Source organism: Schistocerca americana, chromosome 1 (genome assembly GCF_021461395.2).
Source record: "Schistocerca americana isolate TAMUIC-IGC-003095 chromosome 1, iqSchAmer2.1, whole genome shotgun sequence".
NCBI classification, from domain to species: Eukaryota; Metazoa; Arthropoda; class Insecta; order Orthoptera; family Acrididae; genus Schistocerca; species Schistocerca americana.
Window position 1 is genome coordinate 1,238,971,313 of NC_060119.1, and position 26,247 is coordinate 1,238,997,559.

General features: G+C 41.0%; 1 protein-coding gene across 2 annotated transcripts in view; it reads right to left on the reverse strand.

Moving 5' to 3' along the window:
- LOC124621712 overlaps positions 1–24,084 on the reverse strand; it is a 44,906-nt gene extending 20,822 nt beyond the window's left edge. For both annotated transcript variants that reach the window (XM_047148314.1, XM_047147539.1), the window contains exons 1-2: positions 23,965–24,084; positions 8,845–8,907 (exon numbers count right to left, since the gene is read on the reverse strand). In XM_047148314.1, the coding sequence (XP_047004270.1) occupies positions 8,845–8,907; positions 23,965–23,967 (66 nt within the window). In that variant the 5' untranslated portion in view covers positions 23,968–24,084. The remainder of the gene's footprint in view (positions 1–8,844; positions 8,908–23,964) is intronic.
- Positions 24,085–26,247: the final 2,163 nt, after the last annotated feature.

Below are 26,247 nucleotides of genomic sequence, written 5' to 3' on the forward strand. Positions count from 1 at the left end.
GCAGAACTAGCACTCCTGAAAGAAAGGATATTGCGGAGACATGGCTTAGCCACAGCCTGGGGGATGTTTCCAGAATGAGATTTTCACTCTGCAGCGGAGTGTGCGCTGATATGAAACTTCCTGGCAGATTAAAACTGTGTGCCCGACCGAGACTCGAACTCGGGACCTTTGCCTTTCGCGGGCAAGTGCTCTACCAACTGAGCTACCGAAGCACGACTCACGCCCGGTACTCACAGCTTTACTTCTGCCAGTACCTCGTCTCCTACCTTCCAAACTTTACAGAAGCTCTTCTGCGAACCTTGCAGAACTAGCACTCCTGAAAGAAAGGATATTGCGGAGACATGGCTTAGCCACAGCCTGGGGGATGTTTCCAGAATGAGATTTTCACTCTGCAGCGGAGTGTGCGCTGATATGAAACTTCCTGGCAGATTAAAACTGTGTGCCCGACCGAGACTCGAACTCGGGACCTTTGCCTTTCGCGGGCAAGTGCTCTACCAACTGAGCTACCGAAGCACGACTCACGCCCGGTACTCACAGCTTTACTTCTGCCAGTACCTCGTCTCCTACCTTCCAAAGCTGTGAGTACCGGGCGTGAGTCGTGCTTCGGTAGCTCAGTTGGTAGAGCACTTGCCCGCGAAAGGCAAAGGTCCCGAGTTCGAGTCTCGGTCGGGCACACAGTTTTAATCTGCCAGGAAGTTTCATATCAGCGCACACTCCGCTGCAGAGTGAAAATCTCATTCTGGAAACATCCCCCAGGCTGTGGCTAAGCCATGTCTCCGCAATATCCTTTCTTTCAGGAGTGCTAGTTCTGCAAGGTTCGCAGAAGAGCTTCTGTAAAGTTTGGAAGGTAGGAGACGAGGTACTGGCAGAAGTAAAGCTGTGAGTACCGGGCGTGAGTCGTGCTTCGGTAGCTCAGTTGGTAGAGCACTTGCCCGCGAAAGGCAAAGGTCCCGAGTTCGAGTCTCGGTCGGGCACACAGTTTTAATCTGCCAGGAAGTTTCATATCAGCGCACACTCCGCTGCAGAGTGAAAATCTCATTCTGGAAACATCCCCCAGGCTGTGGCTAAGCCATGTCTCCGCAATATCCTTTCTTTCAGGAGTGCTAGTTCTGCAAGGTTCGCAGAAGAGCTTCTGTAAAGTTTGGAAGGTAGGAGACGAGGTACTGGCAGAAGTAAAGCTGTGAGTACCGGGCGTGAGTCGTGCTTCGGTAGCTCAGTTGGTAGAGCACTTGCCCGCGAAAGGCAAAGGTCCCGAGTTCGAGTCTCGGTCGGGCACACAGTTTTAATCTGCCAGGAAGTTTCATATCAGCGCACACTCCGCTGCAGAGTGAAAATCTCATTCTGGAAACATCCCCCAGGCTGTGGCTAAGCCATGTCTCCGCAATATCCTTTCTTTCAGGAGTGCTAGTTCTGCAAGGTTCGCAGAAGAGCTTCTGTAAAGTTTGGAAGGTAGGAGACGAGGTACTGGCAGAAGTAAAGCTGTGAGTACCGGGCGTGAGTCGTGCTTCGGTAGCTCAGTTGGTAGAGCACTTGCCCGCGAAAGGCAAAGGTCCCGAGTTCGAGTCTCGGTCGGGCACACAGTTTTAATCTGCCAGGAAGTTTCATATCAGCGCACACTCCGCTGCAGAGTGAAAATCTCATTCTGGAAACATCCCCCAGGCTGTGGCTAAGCCATGTCTCCGCAATATCCTTTCTTTCAGGAGTGCTAGTTCTGCAAGGTTCGCAGAAGAGCTTCTGTAAAGTTTGGAAGGTAGGAGACGAGGTACTGGCAGAAGTAAAGCTGTGAGTACCGGGCGTGAGTCGTGCTTCGGTAGCTCAGTTGGTAGAGCACTTGCCCGCGAAAGGCAAAGGTCCCGAGTTCGAGTCTCGGTCGGGCACACAGTTTTAATCTGCCAGGAAGTTTCATATCAGCGCACACTCCGCTGCAGAGTGAAAATCTCATTCTGGAAACATCCCCCAGGCTGTGGCTAAGCCATGTCTCCGCAATATCCTTTCTTTCAGGAGTGCTAGTTCTGCAAGGTTCGCAGAAGAGCTTCTGTAAAGTTTGGAAGGTAGGAGACGAGGTACTGGCAGAAGTAAAGCTGTGAGTACCGGGCGTGAGTCGTGCTTCGGTAGCTCAGTTGGTAGAGCACTTGCCCGCGAAAGGCAAAGGTCCCGAGTTCGAGTCTCGGTCGGGCACACAGTTTTAATCTGCCAGGAAGTTTCATATCAGCGCACACTCCGCTGCAGAGTGAAAATCTCATTCTGGAAACATCCCCCAGGCTGTGGCTAAGCCATGTCTCCGCAATATCCTTTCTTTCAGGAGTGCTAGTTCTGCAAGGTTCGCAGAAGAGCTTCTGTAAAGTTTGGAAGGTAGGAGACGAGGTACTGGCAGAAGTAAAGCTGTGAGTACCGGGCGTGAGTCGTGCTTCGGTAGCTCAGTTGGTAGAGCACTTGCCCGCGAAAGGCAAAGGTCCCGAGTTCGAGTCTCGGTCGGGCACACAGTTTTAATCTGCCAGGAAGTTTCATATCAGCGCACACTCCGCTGCAGAGTGAAAATCTCATTCTGGAAACATCCCCCAGGCTGTGGCTAAGCCATGTCTCCGCAATATCCTTTCTTTCAGGAGTGCTAGTTCTGCAAGGTTCGCAGAAGAGCTTCTGTAAAGTTTGGAAGGTAGGAGACGAGGTACTGGCAGAAGTAAAGCTGTGAGTACCGGGCGTGAGTCGTGCTTCGGTAGCTCAGTTGGTAGAGCACTTGCCCGCGAAAGGCAAAGGTCCCGAGTTCGAGTCTCGGTCGGGCACACAGTTTTAATCTGCCAGGAAGTTTCATATCAGCGCACACTCCGCTGCAGAGTGAAAATCTCATTCTGGAAACATCCCCCAGGCTGTGGCTAAGCCATGTCTCCGCAATATCCTTTCTTTCAGGAGTGCTAGTTCTGCAAGGTTCGCAGAAGAGCTTCTGTAAAGTTTGGAAGGTAGGAGACGAGGTACTGGCAGAAGTAAAGCTGTGAGTACCGGGCGTGAGTCGTGCTTCGGTAGCTCAGTTGGTAGAGCACTTGCCCGCGAAAGGCAAAGGTCCCGAGTTCGAGTCTCGGTCGGGCACACAGTTTTAATCTGCCAGGAAGTTTCAAGCTGCCCTTCTTTGTACTTTTTTGATGTCATCCGTCCGTCTCACCTGATGCGGATCCCACACCGCACAGCAGTACTCCAGAACAGGGCGGGCAAGCATAGTGTAAGCAGTCTCTTTGGTAGACCTGTTGCACCTCCTAAGTGTTCTGCCAATGAATCACAGTCTTCGGTTTGCTCTACCCACAATATTATCTACGTGATCGTTCCAATTTAGGTTATTTGTAATTGTAATCCCTAAGTATTTAGTTGAATTTACAGCCCTCAGATTAGTGTGAGTTATCGAGTAATCGAAATTTAGCTGATTTCTTTTAGTACTCACGTGAATAACTTCGCACTTTTCTTTATTCAGGGTCAATTGCCACTTTTTGCACCATACAGATATCTCATCTAAATCATTTTGCAAGTCGTTTTGATCATCTGATGACTTTACAAGACGGTAAATGACAGCATCATCTGCAAACAATCTAAGACAGCTACTCAGATTGTCTCCTGTGTCATTAATATAGATCAGGAACAATAGAGGGCCTGTAACACTTCCTTGGGGAACGCCGGATATTACTTCTGTTTTACTCGATGACTTTCCGTCTATTACTACGAACTGTGACCTTTCTGACAGGAAATCACAAATCCAGTTGCACAACTGAGGCTATACTCTGTAGGCACACAGTTTGATTACAAGACGCTTGTGAGGAACGGTGTCAAAAGCCTTCTGAAAACCTAAAAATATGGAATCAATTTGACATCCCCTTTCGATAGCACTTATTACTTCATGAGTATAAAGAGCTAGTTGGTTTCACAAGAATGATATTTATTTATTTATTTATTTATTGTTCCGTGGGACCACATTAAGGAGAAGTCTCCGTGGTCATGGAACGAGTCAATACATGAAATTATAACACGATTGTAGAAACAGATAAAATGAAATATAAGAAACATATTCGGGCGACAAGTCGTAAGTTTAAATAAAGAAAATCAACAATGTAACACTGAAATTTGCTTAATTTTTTATCTCTTCCAGGAGCTCTTCGACAGAATAGAAGGAGTGAGCCATGAGGAAACTCTTCAGTTTAGACTTAAAAGTGTTTGGGCTACTGCTAAGATTTTTGAGTTCTTGTGGTAGCTTATTGAAAATGGATGCAGCAGAATACTGCACTCCTTTCTGCACAAGAATCAAGGAAGTGCATTCCACACGCAGATTTGATTTCTGCCTAGTATGAACTGAGTGAAAGCTGCTAACTCTTGGGAATAAGCTAATGTTGCTAACAACAAACGACATTAAAGAAAATATATACTGTGAGGGCAATGTCAAAATTCCCAGACAATAGAACAGGTGTCGACAAGAGGTTTTCGAACTTACACCACACATAGCTCGAACAGCCCGTTTTTGAGCCAAAAATACCCTTTTTGAATCAGAAGTATTACCCCAAAAAATAATACCATATGACATAAGCGTATGAAAATATGCGAAGTAGACTACTTTTCATGTTGAAATGTCACTTATTTCAGCTACTGTTCTAATGGTAAATAAAGCAGCATTTAGTTTTCGAACAAGATCCTGAACATGGGCTTTCCACAACAGCTTACTATCTATCCGAACGCCTAGGAACTTGAACTGTTCCGTCTCACTTATAATATGCCCATTCAGTCTGATCAAAATATCAGTTGTTGTTGAATTGTGAGTTAGAAACTGTAAAAACTGAGTCTTACTGTGATTTAGCATCAAATTATTTTCCACAAGCCAAGAACTTATTCCATGAACCACATTATTTGATAATGTTTCAATATTACACATAAGATCCTTCACTACCAAGCTGGTGTCATCAGCAAACAGAAATATTTTTGAATCACCTGTAATACTAGAAGGCATATCATTTATATAAATAAGCACTGACCCTTGGGGAATGTCCCACTTAACAGTGCCCCATTGGGACTGAACATCACTACCACTCTCAATATTGCGGGGAATTACCTTCTGCTTTCTGTTCTTAAAGTAAGAGGCGAACCAATTGTAAGCTACTCCCCTTACTCCATAATGGTCCAACTTCTGCAGTAATATTTTGTGGTCAACACAGTCAAAAGCCTTCGTTAAATCAAAGAAAACACCTAACGTTCGCAACCTTTTATTTAATCAGTCCAAAACCTCACAGAGAAATGAGAATACAGCATTTTCAGTTGTTAAGCCATTTCTAAAACCAAACTGTACATTTGACAGCAAATTATGTGAATTTAAATGCTCCAGTAACCTTGAATATACAATCCTCTCGATAACTTTAGCAAACACCGATGGCATAGAAATAGGTCTATAATTGTCAACATTATCTCTGTCTCCCTTTTTATAAAGTGGCTTCACTACCGAGTACTTTAATCGGTCAGGAAACCGACCACTCCTAAAGGAAAAGTTACAGATGTGGCTAAGTGCTGGGCTAACATACACAGAACAATACTTCAGTATTCTGCTAGATACCCCGTCATATCCATGAGAGTTCTTGGTCTTTAGTGATTTAATTATTAACTCAATCTCCCTCTTGTCAGTATCATGGAGGAGCATTTCAGGTAACAGTCTCAGGACACTTTTTTCTAAGAGCGCTATACGATTCCCTGTTGGGACTAGGTTTCTATTTAGTTCACTTGCTATATTCAGAAAGTGATTATTAAATACTGTACATATATGCGACTTATCAGTAACACGGACATTCCCACTACGCACTGATTCTATATCCTCGACTTGTCTCTGCAGACCAGCCACTTCCTTTACGACTGACCATATGGTTTTAATTTTATCCTGAGACTTAGCTATTCTATCTGCACACCAGATACTTTTTGCCTTCCTAATAACTTTTTTAAGCATCTTACAATACTGTCTGTAGTGGGCTGCTGCATTTAGATTGTGACTGTTTCTAACGTTTTGATATAATTGCCACTTTGTTCTACAAGATATTCTTATCCCTTTAGTCAGCCACCCAGGCTGCCTGTTTGTGCTAGTACCCTGTTTTGAACGTTCTAACGGAAAGCAACTTTCAAAGAGCACGAGAAAAGTTTTGAGGAAAGCATTATATTTATCGTCTAATGTATCAGCACTGTAAACATCTTGCCACTCGTGTTCCTCGATAAGGTTTACAAAGGTCTCTACAGCAACTGGATCAGCTTTCCTAAAAAGTTGATAACTATATTTAACATGTGTTGCAGCACAAAAATCTTTTAGAGTTAAAATTTGTGCATCATGATCTGAAAGGCCGTTCACCTTTTTGCTAACAGAATGCCCTTCTAGTAATGAGCAATGAACACAAATATTGTCAATGGTTGTTCTACTGTTCCCTTGCACTCTCGTTGGAAAGAATACGGTCTGCATAAGATTATATGAATTAAGGAGGTCTACCAGCATCCTTTTCCTAGCACAATCACTTATACAATTAATATTGAAGTCACCACATATAACGAACTTTTTGTATTTCCTATAAAGTGAACCAAGAACCTCCTCTAGCTTTAGCAAAAATGTTGTGAAATCGGAGTCTGGGGATCTATAAATAACAACAGTAAGAAGTTTAGCTCCACTAAATTTAACCACACCTGCACAACATTCAAACACCTTTTCAGTGCAGTACTTTGAAACATCAATTGACTCAAGTGGGATACCGTTTTTCACATACATGGCTACTCCCCCACACCGCAAAGAGCTCCTAGAAAACCTGCCAGCCAACCTGTATCCTGGTAAAGGAAGCCTCTGAATTATCTACTTATTTAAGAAGTGTTCAGATATAACAATAATTTCAGAGTCAACATCTATAAGCAGTTCACTAACTTTATCTCTAATACCTTGTATATTTTGATGAAATATACTAATTCCCTCATTAATCGGATATCTAAGCTTTGTCAAAAGTGGTTTCTCTGTTAGAGAGACTTCCCTTAAGCAGGAATACCTATCAGCTGACTTCAATCTAAAAAAGGTACAGCTCTAACACCCACAACTGAATCCGTGCTGACTATATGTCAATAAATCGTTTTCTTTGAGGTACTTCATAATGTTCGAATACAGTATATGTTCTAAAACCCTACTGCAAATCAACGTTAGTGATATAGGCCTGCAATTCAGCAGATTACTCCTACTTCCCTTTTTGGGTATTGGTGTGACTTGAGCAATTTTCCAGCCTTTAGGTACGGATGTTTCTGTGAGCGAGTGGTTGTATATAACTGCTAAATATGGAGGTATTTTATCAGTATACTCTGAGAGGAACCTGACTGGTATACAATCTGGTCCAGAGGCCTTGCCTTTATTAAGTGATTTAAGCTGCTTTTATACACCGAGTATATCTACTTCTATGTTTCTCATCTTGGTAGTTTTTCTTGATTGGAATTCAGGAATATTTACTTCAGCTACTTTGGTGAAGGAGTTTCGGAAAACCGTGTTTAATAACTCTGCTTTAGTGGCACTGTCATCAGTGACTTCACTGTTGTTATCGCGCAGTGAAGGTATTGCTTGTGTCGCACAGGCCAGTGCCGAGATGCCAACTGCATTTCGCTCAGTCACACCATTGGCACGAAATTATGAATGTTCCAGAATTTTCTGAACAGACCTTGTAGATACTCCACAAGTCACCATACGGTGCATGGCAGAGGATACCCTGTATCTCTACTAGTCATTTCCTTTCACGTTCCTCTCGCAAACAGAACAAGAGAAAACCAACTGTCTACACACCTTCATATGAGCCCTAATTTCTTGTATCTTATTTCGGTGGTCCTTACGTGCAATGTAAGTTGGCGGCAGTAGAATCGTTCAGCAGTCAGCTTCAAATGCCGGTTCTCTACATTTTCTCAATAGTGTTACTCAAACAGAATGATGCCTTTGCTTCACGATTCTCACCGAGTTCCTGAAGCAGCTCCGTAACACTTTCATGTTGTTTGAACCTACCTGTAAGAAATCTAGTAGGCCACCTCTGAAATGCTTCGATGCTTTCCTTTAATCTGATCCCAAACACTCAAGCAGTACTCAAGAACAGGTTGCACGAGCATCGTACATGCATTCTGCAGTCTCCTTCACAGATGTACCACACTTTCCTAAAACTCTCCCAACAAACCAAAGTCAACTATTTGCCTTCGCTATCGTAGTCCTTACATGTATGTTCCATTTCATACTGCTTTATTGTATTATGCCCAGATATTTAAACAACGTAACTGTGTCAAGCAGGGCACTACTAATGCTGTGACAGAACATTGCCGGTTTATTTTTCCTACTCATCCAGGTGAACTTAAAGTTTTTCTACATGTAGAGCTAGTTCCCATTCATCACACCAACTAGAAAGTGTGTGTAAGTCATCTTGTATTCTTCTACAGTCACTCAACTTCGACATCTTACTGTAAACCACACCATCATCAGCAAACAACTGCAGACTGCTGCCCACCCTGTCCGCCCATTCATTTATGTATATAGAAAATAATAGCAGTCCTATCACACTTTCTGGGGCACTCCAGACTATACCCTGTCTCTGATAAACAATTGCCATTGAGGGCAACATACTGTATTCTATAACTTAAAAAGTCTTCAAGCTACTCACATCTCTCTGAAACTGGTTTATATGCTCATACCTTTCTGTGGGCGAGGGTGTAAAATGTTTTCCATAAATCTAGAAATATGGAATCTGCCCACAGCCCTTCATTCATAGTTTGCTATAGATCATGTGAGAAAAGGGCAAGCTGAGTTTTTCATCAGCACAATACTACATTCAATTGAATATTACTTACTGGCTCTTGCTTGATGGTAGTCACGCCACATACGGAACTTTTCTGTAGTTGTGATGTTGTCTCCTGTAAGAATAACATAATTAGAAACACAGACTAGAAAAATACAACAAAGAATAAACTGGAAATAAAATGTGTGGCATAAATAGAGCAAGAGAATGTGTCATATTTGTGGAATAGGCAACTGGGGTATGGATTTCAAAGAGCTTTTATTTTATTTGACTGAAGCTTCGATAGAATCATGCATGACTGTTATGGTGAAGCTGACAATTAAGCCTGTCTTAGAAACATTGGTTGTTCCAGATTTAGTCAGCAGCGGGAAATCTTGAGTTCAGTCACATTACTCTCTGTTTGCATGAACCTTGGTACATCATCTCTGGTAAGTACGGTTTCCTGCATGATTGTGCACATACATTCTCTGTCCTTTGGAATTAACTAAAGTGTCAGGAAACAACAATGGTTGTTAGAAATTAATGTAAACACGACTCACAGATTAGGCCCTCGGTTTGTTATGACTACTGCCTAGAAGGCAATATGAGGAGTGATTTATGTTCGTGGGACATGTGATCAGTGATTCAGCAATCCCTCTAGCCATTATTGCCAGTAGAAGAATCCTGGTGATGCCACTGTTTCTTTATTCACACAGCTTCTCATCTGGCCTCACAAGGCTGAGTGGAGCCAGTTGCCGATGTCCCTGCCTCAGAAAAAAGTCTTAGGACGTGCTGGGAATCAAACACAGGCCCTTCTACACCAAAGGCAATAACACCAAGCATTCGGCTGCAAATGACATTCTTATTAAAAAGTACTTCTGGCAGGACCACTGACTTCTAATACTAAAAGAGTTAGAGAAACAACTGACACAATCTTTTCTTAGTTAGTCTGTATCAAATACTAGAAAGAATTTATAAATATCTATTGGATTTCTGAGAATTTCTGCCATTCTACTCACAGCTGATGAATCGACGGTTTTCCACTTAACACAAGTATTGTATTGTGCAGCATATGGAGATCTTAAGCTGTCAATTTATCCAGAATTTGCTACCACAAACCATGGACCTTGCGGACATGGGGTGGCTTCTGTGCCTCAACGATATAGACAGCCGTACTGTAGGTGCAATCACGTCAGAGAGGTATCTTAGGAAAGGCCAGACAAACACGCAGCCCTTGAAGAGGGACAGCAGTCATTTCATTATTTGCAGGGGCATTGGGCTGGATGATTGAGCGATCAGACCTTGTAACATTAGCCATCATGGCCTTGCAATGTTGAGGAGATGTAAAAGGCAGATTGCTAAAGGCAAGAAAAGCACTTCTGAAAAAGAAAACAAACAATGGAAACTACAGGTTGAAATATCAACAATATAAGGGAAAGGATAGATTGCTACTCACCACAAAGATGGCAAATTGAGTTGCAAATAGGCACAACAAAAAGACTGTTCCACATTTGGCTTTTGGCTAAAGCCTTCTTCAGAAAAGAAAATACACAAAAAAAGAGTAATTTATTAACACAGATTATAAATTTAAACTCTGGGGAGTGTTTTCCAGAGGTATCTGCCTCCAACCTTGTGTTCAAATGGATTTAGGCTGCAGTAGTTATGCAGAACTGAAAACGCTCTCACAGGGCAGGCTAGTGTGGATAGCTGCATCAAACCAGTCTTCACATTGGAGGTGATGGTGGTGATGATGGACGGTCAACACAAAATCAATGTCAAACACTTATGTCATTAATCATCCACCCTACAAATTTTATGAACATTTGGAGCAAGAATCTGTAAACTGTTTTTGGATTGCAACAGATTTAACTGAAAATAACTTTTCATGATGCATCCATTAAATATTTTATTTTTTCAGCAGTAATGAGTAAACTCAATAAAATGCCAGGCATCTAGCAGCTGTGCAACGGCAATTTATTACTCTACTCAAAAAAGCCACAGCTTCTTTGAAAGTACAGAATTTCTACTAATATTCCTAGATACCTTTAATAAGTGTACTGAAGACACTGATATGGCAATTCTGCTTTTACCAGTGCCATAATCGTCAACTTTTTTATTTTTATTTATTTTTTTGAGAGTGTGGAGAGACTGCTCTGTAACGTAGCCCTAGGTCTGCATTAAGTTGCAAGTTGGCAAAGGTGATGAAGGGCCATGATAATGTCCCGCCCCCATCCATTGTTTATAATTTTATTTACATCAAAATGAAGACATCTATTACCCTGCTGTGGTCTGATAGTTTCAAGCTTTTAATAAAAAGAAAATTCCCTGCCACAATCCCTACAAGCCTGCAGGGCCCTGATAGTTTCATAGTTATAATACCTGTGATGGTACTACATCAAACACCATACTGGTGGATGGCACACATAGTCAAAGCTGATTGGTTATACTGCATATTTCAATATTTCCATAATTCAGAATTGAAGATTAATAGTGTACAACTGCCTTAAAAAAGCAATAAAAGCTTCCTGTATTTAATTACTGTTGTTAATGTAATTAACATAATCAGTTCATGATAGCATCACACAAATTTTAATCTGTTTACATCTCTGTTGACTCTCCTATTATGGAATATTCGAAACTTGGTGTTTGAGTGGATGATTTCCTTCTTTTCTACTGGTGTTATACCAGTTCCATTCTAGTCTGCAAAGCTTTCTTTTTGAAGGCCTTCATTACCTCCAGCTAATGCACTGTTGGTCTGCATTGTAAAGAGTTGAAAAAAGCTCAAGTGGAAGCTTCTTTGAAATGGCCTTGAAGGAGTTTTTTAACAATAAATGTTTCATAGTATTATGGAATTCCTTTCAGAAGTGTAGAATATCAACAATATTAGCAAGCACACCTCATGCACACATGACCGCTACCACCAGCAGTTCCGATATTGGTCAGAGCAGCTGATGGTCTCGATCATGTGGGCATGAGGTGGGCTTCTAAGTCTTGCCGTTGTGTCACTCTGCAACTCAACATATCTTTATGATGAGTAGCAATTTATACTTTTCCTAATATTATTGACATTCTAACCTGGAGTTTCCTGTATCTGTAAGTACTAACAACCAAGTTATATGATGTTAGTTTACTGTTTGTAGTTGTTCTCACGAAGTTATGACAGAAAGTGTAAAGTAAGTTCACAATCCAAAATTAATCCTGTTTTTATCTACTGAGAATAAATAAATAAACAAATTTTTCACCTTCCTTGAGCTGTAAGCTTATCTACATCTACATCCATACTCCGCAAGCCACCTGTCTTGTGACAGCCAGAGCGAGAGCACCAGCAGCAGCGAGTACTATTTGTATAAAGCGTTTATTTTGCATTTTGTTTACGACCTTCCACTAAGGAAGGGATTCTATTTGTGTTTATCTGCTCTGCATAGTAACTAACAGTTCTTGATAAAACTTTACGTAGTTTTCGTGTTAGATTTCTTAGTGTTTTCTTGATCGTTTAGAACAGAAAGCGCCCTAAAACCGTCTTTTGTTTGTTTCGCGGCCGTTAGCCACTAGTCACTTGAATCAGCAGTTGTCTTGTGACACCCAGAGCGAGAGCACCAGCAGCAGCGAGTACTGTTTGTATAAAGCGTTTTTGTACTTATTTGCTGCGCTTAGCTTTTAAATAGTTTTTCTGGGAAAACCTAGCGTAGTTTTCGCGTCTCGTATTTCAGTGAGTGTTTCTTGATTATCAGAGTAGCTCATTAGAAAATTATCTTGGGAATTTGTCACCGTATAGAGTAGGGTAAACATAGTCATGTGTAGGGACTGTGGTTGTTGTGAGCGGACGCAAGGAGAATTGGCCACTCTTCGGGGGCAGGTGGAGGCTTTGTCTGTTAGGCTCATCGAGCTCGAGGCGCAGGCGTCGGCTCGTAGTGGCGTTGGGGCAACTGTGGTGAGACCTATGCCTACTTCGGTGGCCTTGGAATCACATGGAACCCCTGATGTCGCTGCGTCTTCCGGCAGTGAGCATCTTACCGGTCAGCCATCACTCCAGGGTGAATGGCGGACAGTGGTGGGCTCGCGCGTGCCTGGCCGAAAGGCGAAGGTGGGATCTGGCCGCGTGGCAGCTGCCTTACCCCTTTCCAACAGGTACGGGGTGCTTCCTAGTGGTGATGACATCGTTTCCGAGCCACCACAGGATGCCTCGCCTGTTGGGCCAGTGGCCGATTCTCCGGCAAGGTCCCGACAGTCACAGAGGGCGGGCCTATTAGTTATAGGGAGCTCCAACGTTAGGCGGGTTATGGAGCCCCTCAGGAAAATAGCGGGTAGGTCGGGGAAGAATGCCAGTGTGCACTCGGTGTGCTTGCTGGGGGGTCTCGTCCGTAATGTGGAGGAGGCCCTTCCGGCAGCTATTGAACGCACTGGGTGTGACCGGCTGCAGATAGTAGCACATGTCGGAACGAATGACGCCTGCCGCTTGGGTTCTGAGGCCATCCTTGGTTCCTTCCGGCGGCTGGCTGATTTGGTGAAGACAACCAGCATCGCACGCGGAGTGCAAGCTGAGCTTAATATCTGCAGCATAGTGCCCAGAGTCGATCGCGGTCCTCTGGTTTGGAGCCGTGTGGAGGGTCTAAACCAGAGGCTCAGACGACTCTGCGACTATAATGGTTGCAAATTCATCGACCTCCGTTATTGGGTGGAGAACTGTAGGGCCCCCCTAGACAGGTCAGGCGTGCACTACACACCGGAAGCAGCTACTAGGGTAGCAGAGTACGTGTGGCGTGCACACGGGGGTTTTTTAGGTTAGAGGGACCCCCCCTTGGGCGAAACGATAAAATACCTGACGGCTTACCAGAGAGGACATTATCATCGTTGATAAAGAACGTCCGTCCTCAGAGACCAAAAACAGGAAAAGTTAACGTAATATTGGTAAACTGCAGGAGTATCCAGGGCAAGGTTCCTGAATTAGTATCTCTTATTGAAGGAAATAGTGCGCATATAGTATTAGGAACGGAAAGTTGGTTAAAACCGGAAGTGAACAGTAACGAAATCCTAGACACAGAATGGAATATATACCGCAAGGATAGGATAAACGCCAATGGTGGAGGAGTATTTATAGCAGTAAAGAATTCAATAATATCCAGTGAAGTTATTAGCGAATGCGAATGTGAAATAATCTGGGTTAAGTTAAGTATCAAAGGTGGGTCAGATATGATAGTCGGATGCTTCTATAGACCACCTGCATAAGCAACCGTAGTAGTTGAGCGCCTCAGAGAGAACCTGCAGAACGTCGTGAAGAAGTTTCGTGATCATACTATTGTAATAGGGGGAGACTTCAATCTACCAGGTATAGAATGGGATAGTCACACAATCAGAACTGGAGCCAGGGACAGAGACTCTTGTGACATTATCCTGACTGCCTTGTCCGAGAATTACTTCGAGCAGATAGTTAGAGAACCAACTCGTGAAGCTAACGTTTTAGACCTCATAGCAACAAATAGACCGGAACTTTTCGACTCCGTGAATGTAGAAGAGGGTATCAGTGATCATAAGTCAGTGGTTGCATCAATGACTACAAGTGTAATAAGAAATGCCAAGAAAGGAAGGAAAATATATTTGCTTAACAAGAGTGATAGGGCACAAATCGCAGAATATCTGAGTGACCACCATCAAACGTTCATTTCTGAGGAAGAGGATGTGGAACAAAAATGGAAAAAATTCAGAAACATCGTCCAGTATGCCTTAGATAAGTTCGTACCGACTAAGGTCCAAAGCGAGGGGAAAGATCCACCGTGGTATAACAATCATGTACGAAAGGTACTACGGAAACAAAGAAAGCTTCATCATAGGTTTAAGAGTAGTCGAATCATAGCTGATAAGGAAAAGCTGAACGAAGCGAAAAAGAGCGTAAAGAGAGCAATGAGAGAAGCATTCAACGAATTCGAACATAAAACATTGGCAAACAATCTAAACAAGAACCCTAAAAAGTTTTGGTCATATGTAAAATCGGTAAGCGGATCTAAATCCCCTATTCAGTCACTCGTTGACCACGATGGCACCGAAACAGAGGACGACCGAAGAAAGGCAGAAATACTGAATTCAGTGTTCCGAAACTGTTTCACTGCGGAAAATCGTAACACGGTCCCTGACTTCAGCCGTCGCACGGACGCCAAAATGGAAAATATTGAAATAAACGATATCGGAATTGAAAAACAACTGCTATCACTTAGTAGCGGAAAAGCATCCGGACCAGACGAGATACCCTTAAGATTCTACAGTGATTATGCTAAAGAACTTGCCCCCTTTCTATCAGCAATTTATCGTAGATCGCTGGAAGAACGTAAAGTACCTAGCGACTGGAAGAAAGCGCAGGTCGTTCCCATTTTCAAGAAGAGTCATAAATCAGATGCGAATAATTATAGGCCTATTTCGCTTACGTCAATCTGTTGTAGAATAATGGAACATGTTTTGTGTTCTCATATTATGACGTTCTTAGATAATACAAATCTCCTTCATCATAACCAACATGGATTCCGCAAACAGAGATCATGTGAAACTCAGCTCGCCCTATTTGCCCAAGAAATTCACAGTGCCGTAGACACTGGCGAGCAGATTGATGCCGTATTCCTGGACTTCAGGAAGGCATTTGATACGGTTCCGCACTTACGTTTAGTGAAAAAAATACAAGCTTACGGAATATCGGACCAGGTTTGTGATTGGATTCAGGATTTCCTAGAAGAAAGAACACAACATGTCATTCTTAACGGTTCAAAATCTGCAGATGTAGAGGTAATTTCGGGAGTACCGCAGGGAAGCGTGATAGGACCTTTATTGTTTACAATATACATAAATGACTTAGTTGACAACATCGGTAGCTCCGTGAGGCTATTTGCAGATGACACGGTTGTCTACAAGAAAGTAGCAACATCAGAAGACTCGTACGTACTCCAGGAGGACCTGCAGAGGATTAATGCATGGTGCGACAGCTGGCAGCTTTCCCTAAACGTAGATAAATGTAATATAATGCGCATACATAGGGGCAGAAATCCATTCCAGTACGATTATGCCATAGGTGGTAAATCATTGGAAGCGGTAACGACCGTAAAATACTTAGGAGTTACTATCCGGAGCGATCTGAAGTGGAATGATCACATAAAACAAATAGTGGGAAAAGCAGGCGCCAGGTTGAGATTCATAGGAAGAATTCTAAGAAAATGTGACTCATCGACGAAAGAAGTAGCTTACAAAACGCTTGTTTGTCCGATTCTTGAGTATTGCTCATCAGTATGGGACCCTTACCAGGTTGGATTAATAGAAGAGATAGACATGATCCAGCGAAAAGCAGCGCGATTCGTCATGGGGACATTTAGTCAGCGCGAAAGCGTTACGGAGATGCTGAACAAGCTCCAGTGGCGGACACTTCAAGAAAGGCGTTACGCAATACGGAGAGGTTTATTATCGAAATTACGAGAGAGCACATTCCGGGAAGAGATGGGCAACATATTACTACCGCCCACATATATCTCGCGTAATGATCACAACGAAAAGATCCGAGAAATTAGAGCAAATACGGAGACTTACAAGCAGTCGTTCTTCCCACGCACAATTCGTGAATGGAACAGGGAAGGGGGGATCAGATAGTGGTACAATAAGTACCCTCCGCCACACACCGTAAGGTGGCTCGCGGAGTATAGATGTAGATGTAGATGACGGTGTGCGGCGGAGGGTACCCTGAGTACCTCTATCGGTTCTCCCTTCTATTCCAGTCTTGTATCGTTCGTGGAAAGAAGGATTGTCGGTATGCTTCTGTGTGGGCTCTAATCTCTCTGATTTTATCCTCATGGTCTCTTCGCGAGATATACGTAGGAGGGAGCAATATACTGCTTGACTCATCGGTGAAGGTATGTTCTCGAAACTTTAACAAAAGCCCGTACCGAGCTACTGAGCGTCTCTCCCGCAGTCTTCCACTGGACTTTATCTATCATCTCCGTAACGCTTTCGCAATTGCTAAATGATCCTGTAACGAAGCGCGCTGCTCTCCGTTGGATCTTCTCTATCTCTTCTATCAACCCTATCTGGTACGGATCCCACACTGCTGAGCAGTATTCAAGCAGTGAGCGAACAAGCGTACTGTAACCTACTTTCTTTGTTTTTGGATTGAATTTCCTTAGGATTCTTCCAATGAATCTCAGTCTGGCATCTGCCTTACCGACGATCAACTTTCCATGATCATTCCATTTTAAATCACTCCTAATGCGTACTCCCAGATAATTTATGGAATTAACTGCTTCCAGTTGCTGACCTGCTATTTTGTAGCTAAATGATAAGGGATCTATCTTTCTATGTATTCGCAGCACATTACACTTATCCAGAGTTACAGTACTCCCTTTTTCAAGACACATAGTTGATAACCAGTTATACGAAGAAACAGTTAGTTCTGCATCAATAACCAACAGTTATTTATGAATACACAAATTATAAGGGGTACTCAAAAAGAAATGAGCCAGAGACATAATTACAGAAACCTGTACCTGTATGTTAGAAGTATTGACCTTGGCTATTGAGACACTTGTCCCACTGTGACATAAGGCGGTGAATGGCTGTCTCATAAAATTCCCGGAGCTGCAATATGAACCAATTGCGCACGTACAGCCGGATGTCGTCAACCGCATGAGTGCAGGAAAGGTTATGCTGATGTTCTTCTTTAACCAAGATGGACCCCTTCTGATTCACTTTCTGCAGCACGGGACAACAATGAATGCCCTGCGTTACTCGCAAACCTTGACCACCCTTCACCAAGCGATCAAATCAAAACAACCAGGCAATCTCACCCATGGAGTCATTCTGCTCCACGACAATGCAAAGCCTCATAATGGCCAACACAGTCGCAGGACTCATGCAGAAATTCAAATGTGACGTTCTCGACCACCCTCCATATACTCCGGACTTCTCTCCCTGTGATTACGCTGTTTTTGGTCCCGTTAAAAAGGCTCTGAGGGGCAAACAATGCCCCTTGGATGACAACATCCAGCTGTATGAGCGGAAATGGTTCACATCGCAGCCCCAGGAATTTCTTGAGACAGCCATTCACCGCCTTGTGTCACAGTGGGACAAGTGTGTCAACAGCCAGGTCAATACATCTAACATACAGGTACTCGTTTCTGTAATTATGCCTCTGGCTTGTTTCTTTTTGAATGCCTCTTACGTAAGGGATAAGAACTGACATAACTTACCTGGATGGAGAATAAAATATATTCAAAGGCCTTTGAATATGTCTGCTTGTGTCTATATATGTGTGGATGGATATGTGTGTGTGTGCAAGTGTATACCCGTCCTTTTCCCCGTAAGGTAAGTCTTTCCACTCCCGGGATTGGAATGACTCCTTACCCTCTCCCTTAAAACCCACATCCTTTCGTCTTTCCCTCTCCTTCCCTCTTTCCTGACGAAGCAACCGTTGGTTGCGAAAGCTAGGATTTTGTGTGTATGTTTGTGTTTGTTTGTGTGTCTATCGACGTGCCAGTGCTTTCGTTTGGTAAGTCACATCATCTTTGTTTTTAGATATATTTTTCCCACGTGGAATGTTTCCCTCTATTATATTCATATCAAATTATGTATATAATATTAGTGAAACATACCAACACAAAATCACACATTTGCTATACATGGATGATCTAAAACTACTGGCAGCAATGAATCAACAACTCAACCAATTACTAAAGATAACATAAGTATTCAAGCAATGATATAAATATGGCTTTGGAACAGACAAATGTAAGAAAAATAGCATAGTCAAGGGAAAACACACTAAACAAGAAGATTACATATTGGACAACCACAGCGACTGCATAGAAGCGATGGAAAAAACAGATGCCTATAAATATCTAGGATACAGACAAAAAATAGGAATAGATAATACAAATGTTAAAGAAGAACTAAAAGAAAAATATAGACAAAGACTAACAAAAATATTGAAAACAGAATTGACAGCAAGAAACAAGACAAAAGCTATAAATACTCACGCTATACCAATATTGACCTACTCATTTGGGGTAGTGAAATGGAGTAACACAGACCTAGAACCACTCAATACACTTACACGATCACAATACCACAAATATAGAATACATCACATACATTCAGCAACAGAAAGATTCACAATAAGCAGAAAGGAAGGAGGAAGGGGATTTATTGACATAAAAAACCTACGTTATGGACAGGTAGACAATTTAAGAAAATTCTTTATACAACGAGCAGAAACTAGCAAAATACACAAAGCAATCACTCATATAAATACATCGGCTACACCATTGCAATTTTATAACCACTTCTACAACCCTTTAGATCACATACCATCAACAGACACGAACAGAGTAAATTGGAAAAAGAAAACACTACATGGCAAGCACCCATATCATCTAACATAGCCACACATTGATCAAGACGCATCCAACACATGCCTAGGAAAAGCAACATATACAGCGAGACGGAAGGATTCATGATTGCAATACAGGATCAAACAATAAATACCAGATATTACAGCAAGCATATTATTAAAGATCCCAATACCACAACAGACAAATGCAGACTTTGCAAACAACAAACAGAAACAGCAGATCACATCACAAGCGGATGTACAATACTAGCAAATACAGAATACACCAGAAGACATGACAATATATTGTGCATATCATAGAGCTCTTTCATATTGTGAAACAGTGTTTTGTCAGCCAGTCATACAAATTTGTATGGAATTTTTTGAATGGCAGGCATTGAACAGTGAGAGGCAGCTTGCTAAAAATTTTTAGGACATTTGCCTAATGGGAGTTTCCTGTTAGAGCTAGCCTGTGCCTTAGAATGTCAATGTTTGCCTTATTTCTGATATCATGTTTGTGTATTGCTTCCCTTAAAACATATTTCTTAATGATGTTCTTGACAAATAGTGCAGGCTCACAGATGTACAGGTTTACCACTGTTAGCAGCTTAAGCCTGGTAAAAAGAGGAAGACAGTGCTCTTAATGACCAGCCTTGCATAATATGCAGACAACTTTTTTTTTGGACTTTTAAAATGTTGATACAAGGCGAATGTCCCCATATGAGACGGCCATATGAGGTGTGTGACTGAAAGAGCCAAAAATACGCCATGCGCAGATAATTATTACTGACCATGCCTCTCAGTTTCCATATGAGCTAGGACGCTCATCTTTTCACAAACTCGACTGATATGTTCTTCCCAACTGAGTTCGGCATCAATATGCATTCCTAAAAGTATGACATGTTTATTTTCTTAATAACATAAGCTTTTGAGTTTTGTGTGGATTACAGACAAGTTTACTGGCTGCAAACCAGCTCAATGCAGTCAAGAATTTCTTGCGAGATCTTATTAAGGCTTGCAATGTCATGATGCGAAGATAAACCGACAGACGTAATTACTGCATAAAATCAATAAACAAAATTCAAAATTTAAGATACCAATTTTCTCGATACTGTTGTTTGATGAAAACATCAACATATTACCAAGCCAACCTCAAACTATAGCATTTGGTACCAAGCATCAGCTTTGAATTATGACATTACAAAGTTATTGTGTGTAACGTTCCAGAAGTGTGGCGTATTTGAAAGTCAGCATCTGTGAGGACCGCACTGCACGGAAGGTGCATTGTTGGACGGGGCACTCTCCTGAGCTAAATTTCGAAGTCTGGTAAGCTTTTGAGTATACTGTTATTTGTAAAATGTATTTTCAAATCATTCTACTGCTTGCAATGTGATCAGCTTGGTTAAATTTAATAGCAGCACACTGTATGAAGAAAAACAGGAGATGTAAGTATAGGAGGCAGATAAGGAGACTTTTCATGGTGTTGGTGGAAATATAGGAATCTGCATTTGGGAAGGTGAAGTATGGGATCAGAAGAGAAGTCTACTTGGTTGTCTGGCGTCTTGGTTTCAAGAAAGGGTTCTACTTCATTATTAGAACTAAGTAGGTACTTGACGAGTTAACAGAATAGTTTGAGGGGGGGGGGGGGGGGGGGTTCTATCACAGTTTCTGATTCATTCCAACAACCAGGAAAATGGGGAAAAGAGGTTTAGTAGTTAATCACAAAGTACAGTTTAAAAATAATGGGACAGGGGCTTACATTGACAATATAGCAGGCTGTTAAATCTGTTTTAGGGAAGGACGGAGACAAGCTTCTCCTTACACTATTGTTTAGATGGGAGGTGAGTACTGTTAGTGGAAGCATTTGCCTGAGACTTTTAGATTTCCCAGTATTTTATAAAGCTTGGGGCAAAGACATATAGGTCGAAGTATGTCAATTGAATTTTTGTGTGTGTGTGTGTGTGTGTGTGTGTGTGTGTGTGTGTGTGTGTGTGTGTGTGTGTGTGTGTACGCGCGCGCGTGCATCTGTGAATTTTTATTTGGAACACTGTTTCATTTGTCATTAGGAATTTGGAGTGGTGGTATAATTTCTTTTTGTAGTGGTTGGGGGCAGCAGTGTTTGTTAAGGATGGCAGGGAAACAGCAGAAAATTTTTTATTTAAGTATTTTCTGATGGTTAGGCCTGTGAATTATTTCAAAATGGGGTTTCTGTTTCTATTGACTTATTTTATACTTTTTTTAAAAAATATAGCAACTGGATTGAGGGAGGAAAGATGAAATTGGTTTTTAGTGTGTGGGACGAAGGGAACACGGCAATTAAGGGAAGTTTGTTGGGAAAGGGGGTGGAGTAGGTATTTTATTTGATATTTATTTTTTGTGTTATTAGCTATTGAAAGATGTTTACATTTTGTTTTGTTTCCAGAAGTCTTGACCTTTTTTGGTAATGATGTTTATTCTAGGCTTTTTATTGTTTCTGAATGTGATTTATTAATGTATAATTAAATGTTCTGTGGATATTTGAAGTTCAGATTAGCTACACAGGTCAAGTGTAAGTATCAATACCAGTGTTATTTTGAAACATGTATACACTGCGTTCATTGCTAACATTATAATTTGAAGGTTTGTGGACATCGTATGGTACGGTCATGATAAACACCAATTATTGCTGTATTTCGGCATTTTTTAAGAGGTCCAGTTTATTTAAGTTTATCAGTTTTCCATAATGATCAGTGAATTTTAGTGGCTCGTTCATACCCAACATCTCTAATTTCTGTAGGGCTCCATTAGCTGCATTATATTTTTTTGATAATCTACTATAAATAAAATATCTTCCAGATATGGGATCATTTTATGACTTTTTTTTCCATGGTTGATTTCTGGAATTATCTTCAGATACACCTTGCACACAACAAAAACTTTCCAAAAATTACATCAATGCATATACAATAAAACAGCATTTCTTGTAAAGCTTAAATTACACGATATGGAGCCTACCATACATAAGATCAAGTTAAGGTTCTTATACTTAGGTCAGAATATACACAGAATTATTGTTACTCATAGCCCACATCAAATATTAAGCCAATGACATTTTCTGTATCTGAAATGTTAATACCATTACATATTTTTCATAGCCACTTTATAACTGAATTAACATCAGTTATGGTGGGAGTGTGTAACCACACTACACAATCAATAAACATTTATGGTCATGAGCGAATGAACAAGTGTGACTGGACCCAGAGATGTAACGAAATACTATTTTATGCCTCACAGTCTACACAATCAAAGCACGAATTCAGGTTAACATTTATGCCTAAGAGTGTCTTATGACAAAATTCACTCAGGTTCAGTATAGAAGTGTGTTGTCAACACCATCAACTAATGTTTATTGTTTGTGGAGAGTTGTTTCAACTTCCACTATGACAGGTTTTAATTCAAATGTACAGTGGTTATCAATAATATGTAACAGTACTAACTTTCCAGAGACAGAAAATATCACTGTGTTAATAACTGGTGTGGGCTATGAGTAATTGTGATCCTGCATATAGCCTATTCTGAGTTGACTATAAGAGCTTACTATCTGATCCTATGTATAACTGACATCTTGTAACATATACTTTATGAAAAACGTTAACTTGTGTGTGCATTCATGTAACTTTTGTTACATGCACAAGTGCATCTGGAGATGGGAATGGAATCCTCAAAGTTGCTCACATAATAACAGTTATAAAACCATATCACAGTAGGAGGCTGTTTTTTTTATAATTGCTGTTCATGTATGTATCCACTATGATGGATAGTCAAGATAGTTTTTTGGCTATTTCAAGTATTTCCATGTATAGAAATCTGTGGTACCATACTTGTAAATATCTTATGTTTGCCACTTCTAATTTATGTGAGTTGATTATATCTGATAATTTGATTATGGTGAATGGCAAAGCTGACAACCAGTACTGAGCAATTCAGTACTAATTTGTCATGCTGAGTGTAATAATTATTCTCTAATAAACCATCAATAGGATCTGTATGATTAGAGATTAGATTAGATTCAGTTTTCGTTTCTTAAATCCAAAAAATGAGATGATTCGGGTGGGATCGGACGCTTCCGTCGACCCATTTTTTACTATTTTGTGGTATGAAATTTGTAGCGAGAAACTGATCAGTTGCATGGCACATAGTGTTTGTTATATTGAAAGATGGTAATTTGGTCATACGTAAGCAAAGCCAATAATGATGCAGCATGAAACAACTAGTATACCATGCAAAATCACAATCATTTTTCATTTCGCCAATTTAAAAGACCCACGGCTGCGAGACACTTTGGTAATATCCCGCAGCGAAGACACTGATAAGCAGAGATACAAAAAATGCGCTCAACGGTGAGGTTATCAACGTCGCAGTAAACTTATAACATCTGCGTAATTGATCACACTGCGATGTGCAAATAAACATTACCGTGAAAGACGTAATTTTTCATTAACTTCCATTTACTGTTCCTGCAGCATGGCAATCAACTGACAGCAAATGATTGTACAGTGTAGGGAAAAAAAGGACGACGATCACAGAATAAACTTCTACGCAAACAATACTACACGCCTTACTAAGATTCCACAAGCTCAAACATAGCAAACTATGTGTAAACTAGGTCTAGCCTAACAGTCGCTCTTTAGGCGAGTGTAATAATTTGACGAATATGTTTGTAGGCACAGTATTATGAATGTGCCATAATACTAATAGTTTATTATTTCGCATTGTACTTCTTACTATTGTAGTTTTACGTTTAACAACTAAACTATATACAAGACACGCATAGTTAGCTGTCATTACTGCACAACTAACCATTTCCAATGCTTGATGTTCCGAGTATCAGGTTTAGATACTTCCTTTCAACATTCAACTTCTCATAACAATGTTTACTCGTAACTCAAAACAACATCATTACTAAGCACTCTGTTCTGTTGTCAGTCGCGACTGAAATATCTGGAGACTTTGGTAAGCACTCTGGCAGGCGTCTAAAGCTAGCGAAATGAGGGATGCTCAACTACCGGACCTGCCGATAGATGGCTCTAGCGCGTGCCGGCCAAAGATTATATCATTGAGTGTCCGCCATATCTGAATTTGGCGAAAAACGAAGTGTCAAAACACGGATGAAAATGTTTTTCGTTCTGCACCCTGATAAGTCTTTTATATTGGATGTTCTAGATATCTACACATCAACATAATGAAGTGTTTCTAATCTAGTGAGAAAAAACAGTGACAGTTCTGCTATGAAATTCCTAAATTCGAGTGTGTTTTGGAAGTTTGACAAGCTGACCTATAAATTGTTAACTATTAATTTTGTGAGTTCTTTACTTATTTGCCCGTTTTAAAATACTATTTAAGATTCAATGGAGCTCAACAAACTACCTTGGTTGCCAAAGCTTTTAACTACAGGTATAATTCGGAAAATCAAGTGTGGAAAACAGTGAAGACGTGTCTTGAAAAAAAGTTGACATCGTTTGCTTAGGGGTATCTTTACTGACAACAGAAATTACAACTGAACTATTAAAGTATTACTTAGTTATAAACGGAAAAACTTATTTTTCTTTATCTGAAGTGATGCATTACCGATCTGCATATATGCTGACACTGTAATTGCAACATTCACTTACGAATTTGGCTCTCACTTTGATCAGAAATTTAAATGCCATAATTTTATTAACGCCTGTACATGACAGTGTATTTTAACTGAGTGATAAGGTAGAAGCACCAGTTTTTGACAGTGCTTAGGTTTCGATACGAGACAAGAAATACATTTAAATGAGACAAACACAAAGCCAACGTTAAGGCTCCTCTTAAATGCATAACTCTTATCATTTGGAAGTTAAGTGTAGTAATAATATTATATTGGACTGATCCATGATGATGTAGGAAGTGAAGGAACTTGTTGAAAATAATGTCGATCACAGCTGTTAATTTTAAGGTTGGGGTGTCTTAAAACTGTAATTTTTCAGTCTGACACCCAAATAATGGCTGGTACCATGGTTTTATTTTAAAACTGAATTCAAAACATGTCAGTGAGCAAAATTAATTAGACTATGAATTACAACCATGGAACTTTATTTCTGTGAATCTTGGTTCCAGTCTTTGACATGGTGTCAATCACTGGAATGACTGGTTGTCATGATATGGCCCAAGCAAAAGACAAACCTGAAAGCGAAAGCTGTAGAAGCTGGCCCGACAGGCACCCCAATAGCTGCTACAATCTGTGTTAGACAAGGGTGACATTATATAGCAAATTTAGTGTAAAAAGTTCCATATTGTCTGAATTTGTCCTATACTGACAGGATTTTCTTATCTGCAAAAGTACACTAGACAATACCAGTGGTACAAAGGTAGTGCCAAATTACAAACTATCCAGTAACAACAGAAGTATTGCTGGACAATGTACAGTAAATAACATGTAATAACCTGAGACATTCAGAATTGGTTTGAAGAAATAGAACAGCATTTGGAAAGAGAGTAACATTTTGAAAATAACAAATGACACAAGTAGAGTTTTCAGTTCTTATGAAAGCTCGCTTACTTTTTCTTTTTTTTCTTCTTCCTCTCTCTTCTCCATTCTCAAGGGAAAAATGTGATAAAAGTGCAAGAAAGTTGTGTACAATGTTGGAAATGATGAAAAAGAAAATCTCACTATGCTTTTAACAGCATATGCTGCTGTAAAGCTTGCTCCTCCTAAGAACATGATTTTCTCCCATCTCTCTCTCTCTCTCTCTCTCTCTCTCTCTCTCTCTCTCTCATCCCCCCCCCCCCTCCTCTCTCTCTCTCTCTCTCTCTCTCTCTCTCTCTCTCTCTCTCTCTCTCTCTCTCTCCCTCTCCCCCCCCCCCCTCCCCCCCCCCTCCCTGTGAAGAGTATTCCTGTAATTATAGCTAATAGCATACCAAGAACATGAGGGTGTCACAGTGGAGATTTGTTTTCTGATACAGACGTCTGATACAACTATTCCACAGCAAAACTTACTTTCAACAGGTGTGGTAGCAGTGCACTCTCATAGGATAACAGAATATTATGTCCTCCAGGAATCACATTGGGTACACCACTTACAGCATAAACTGTACAGCAACTACAATGTTTTGTGA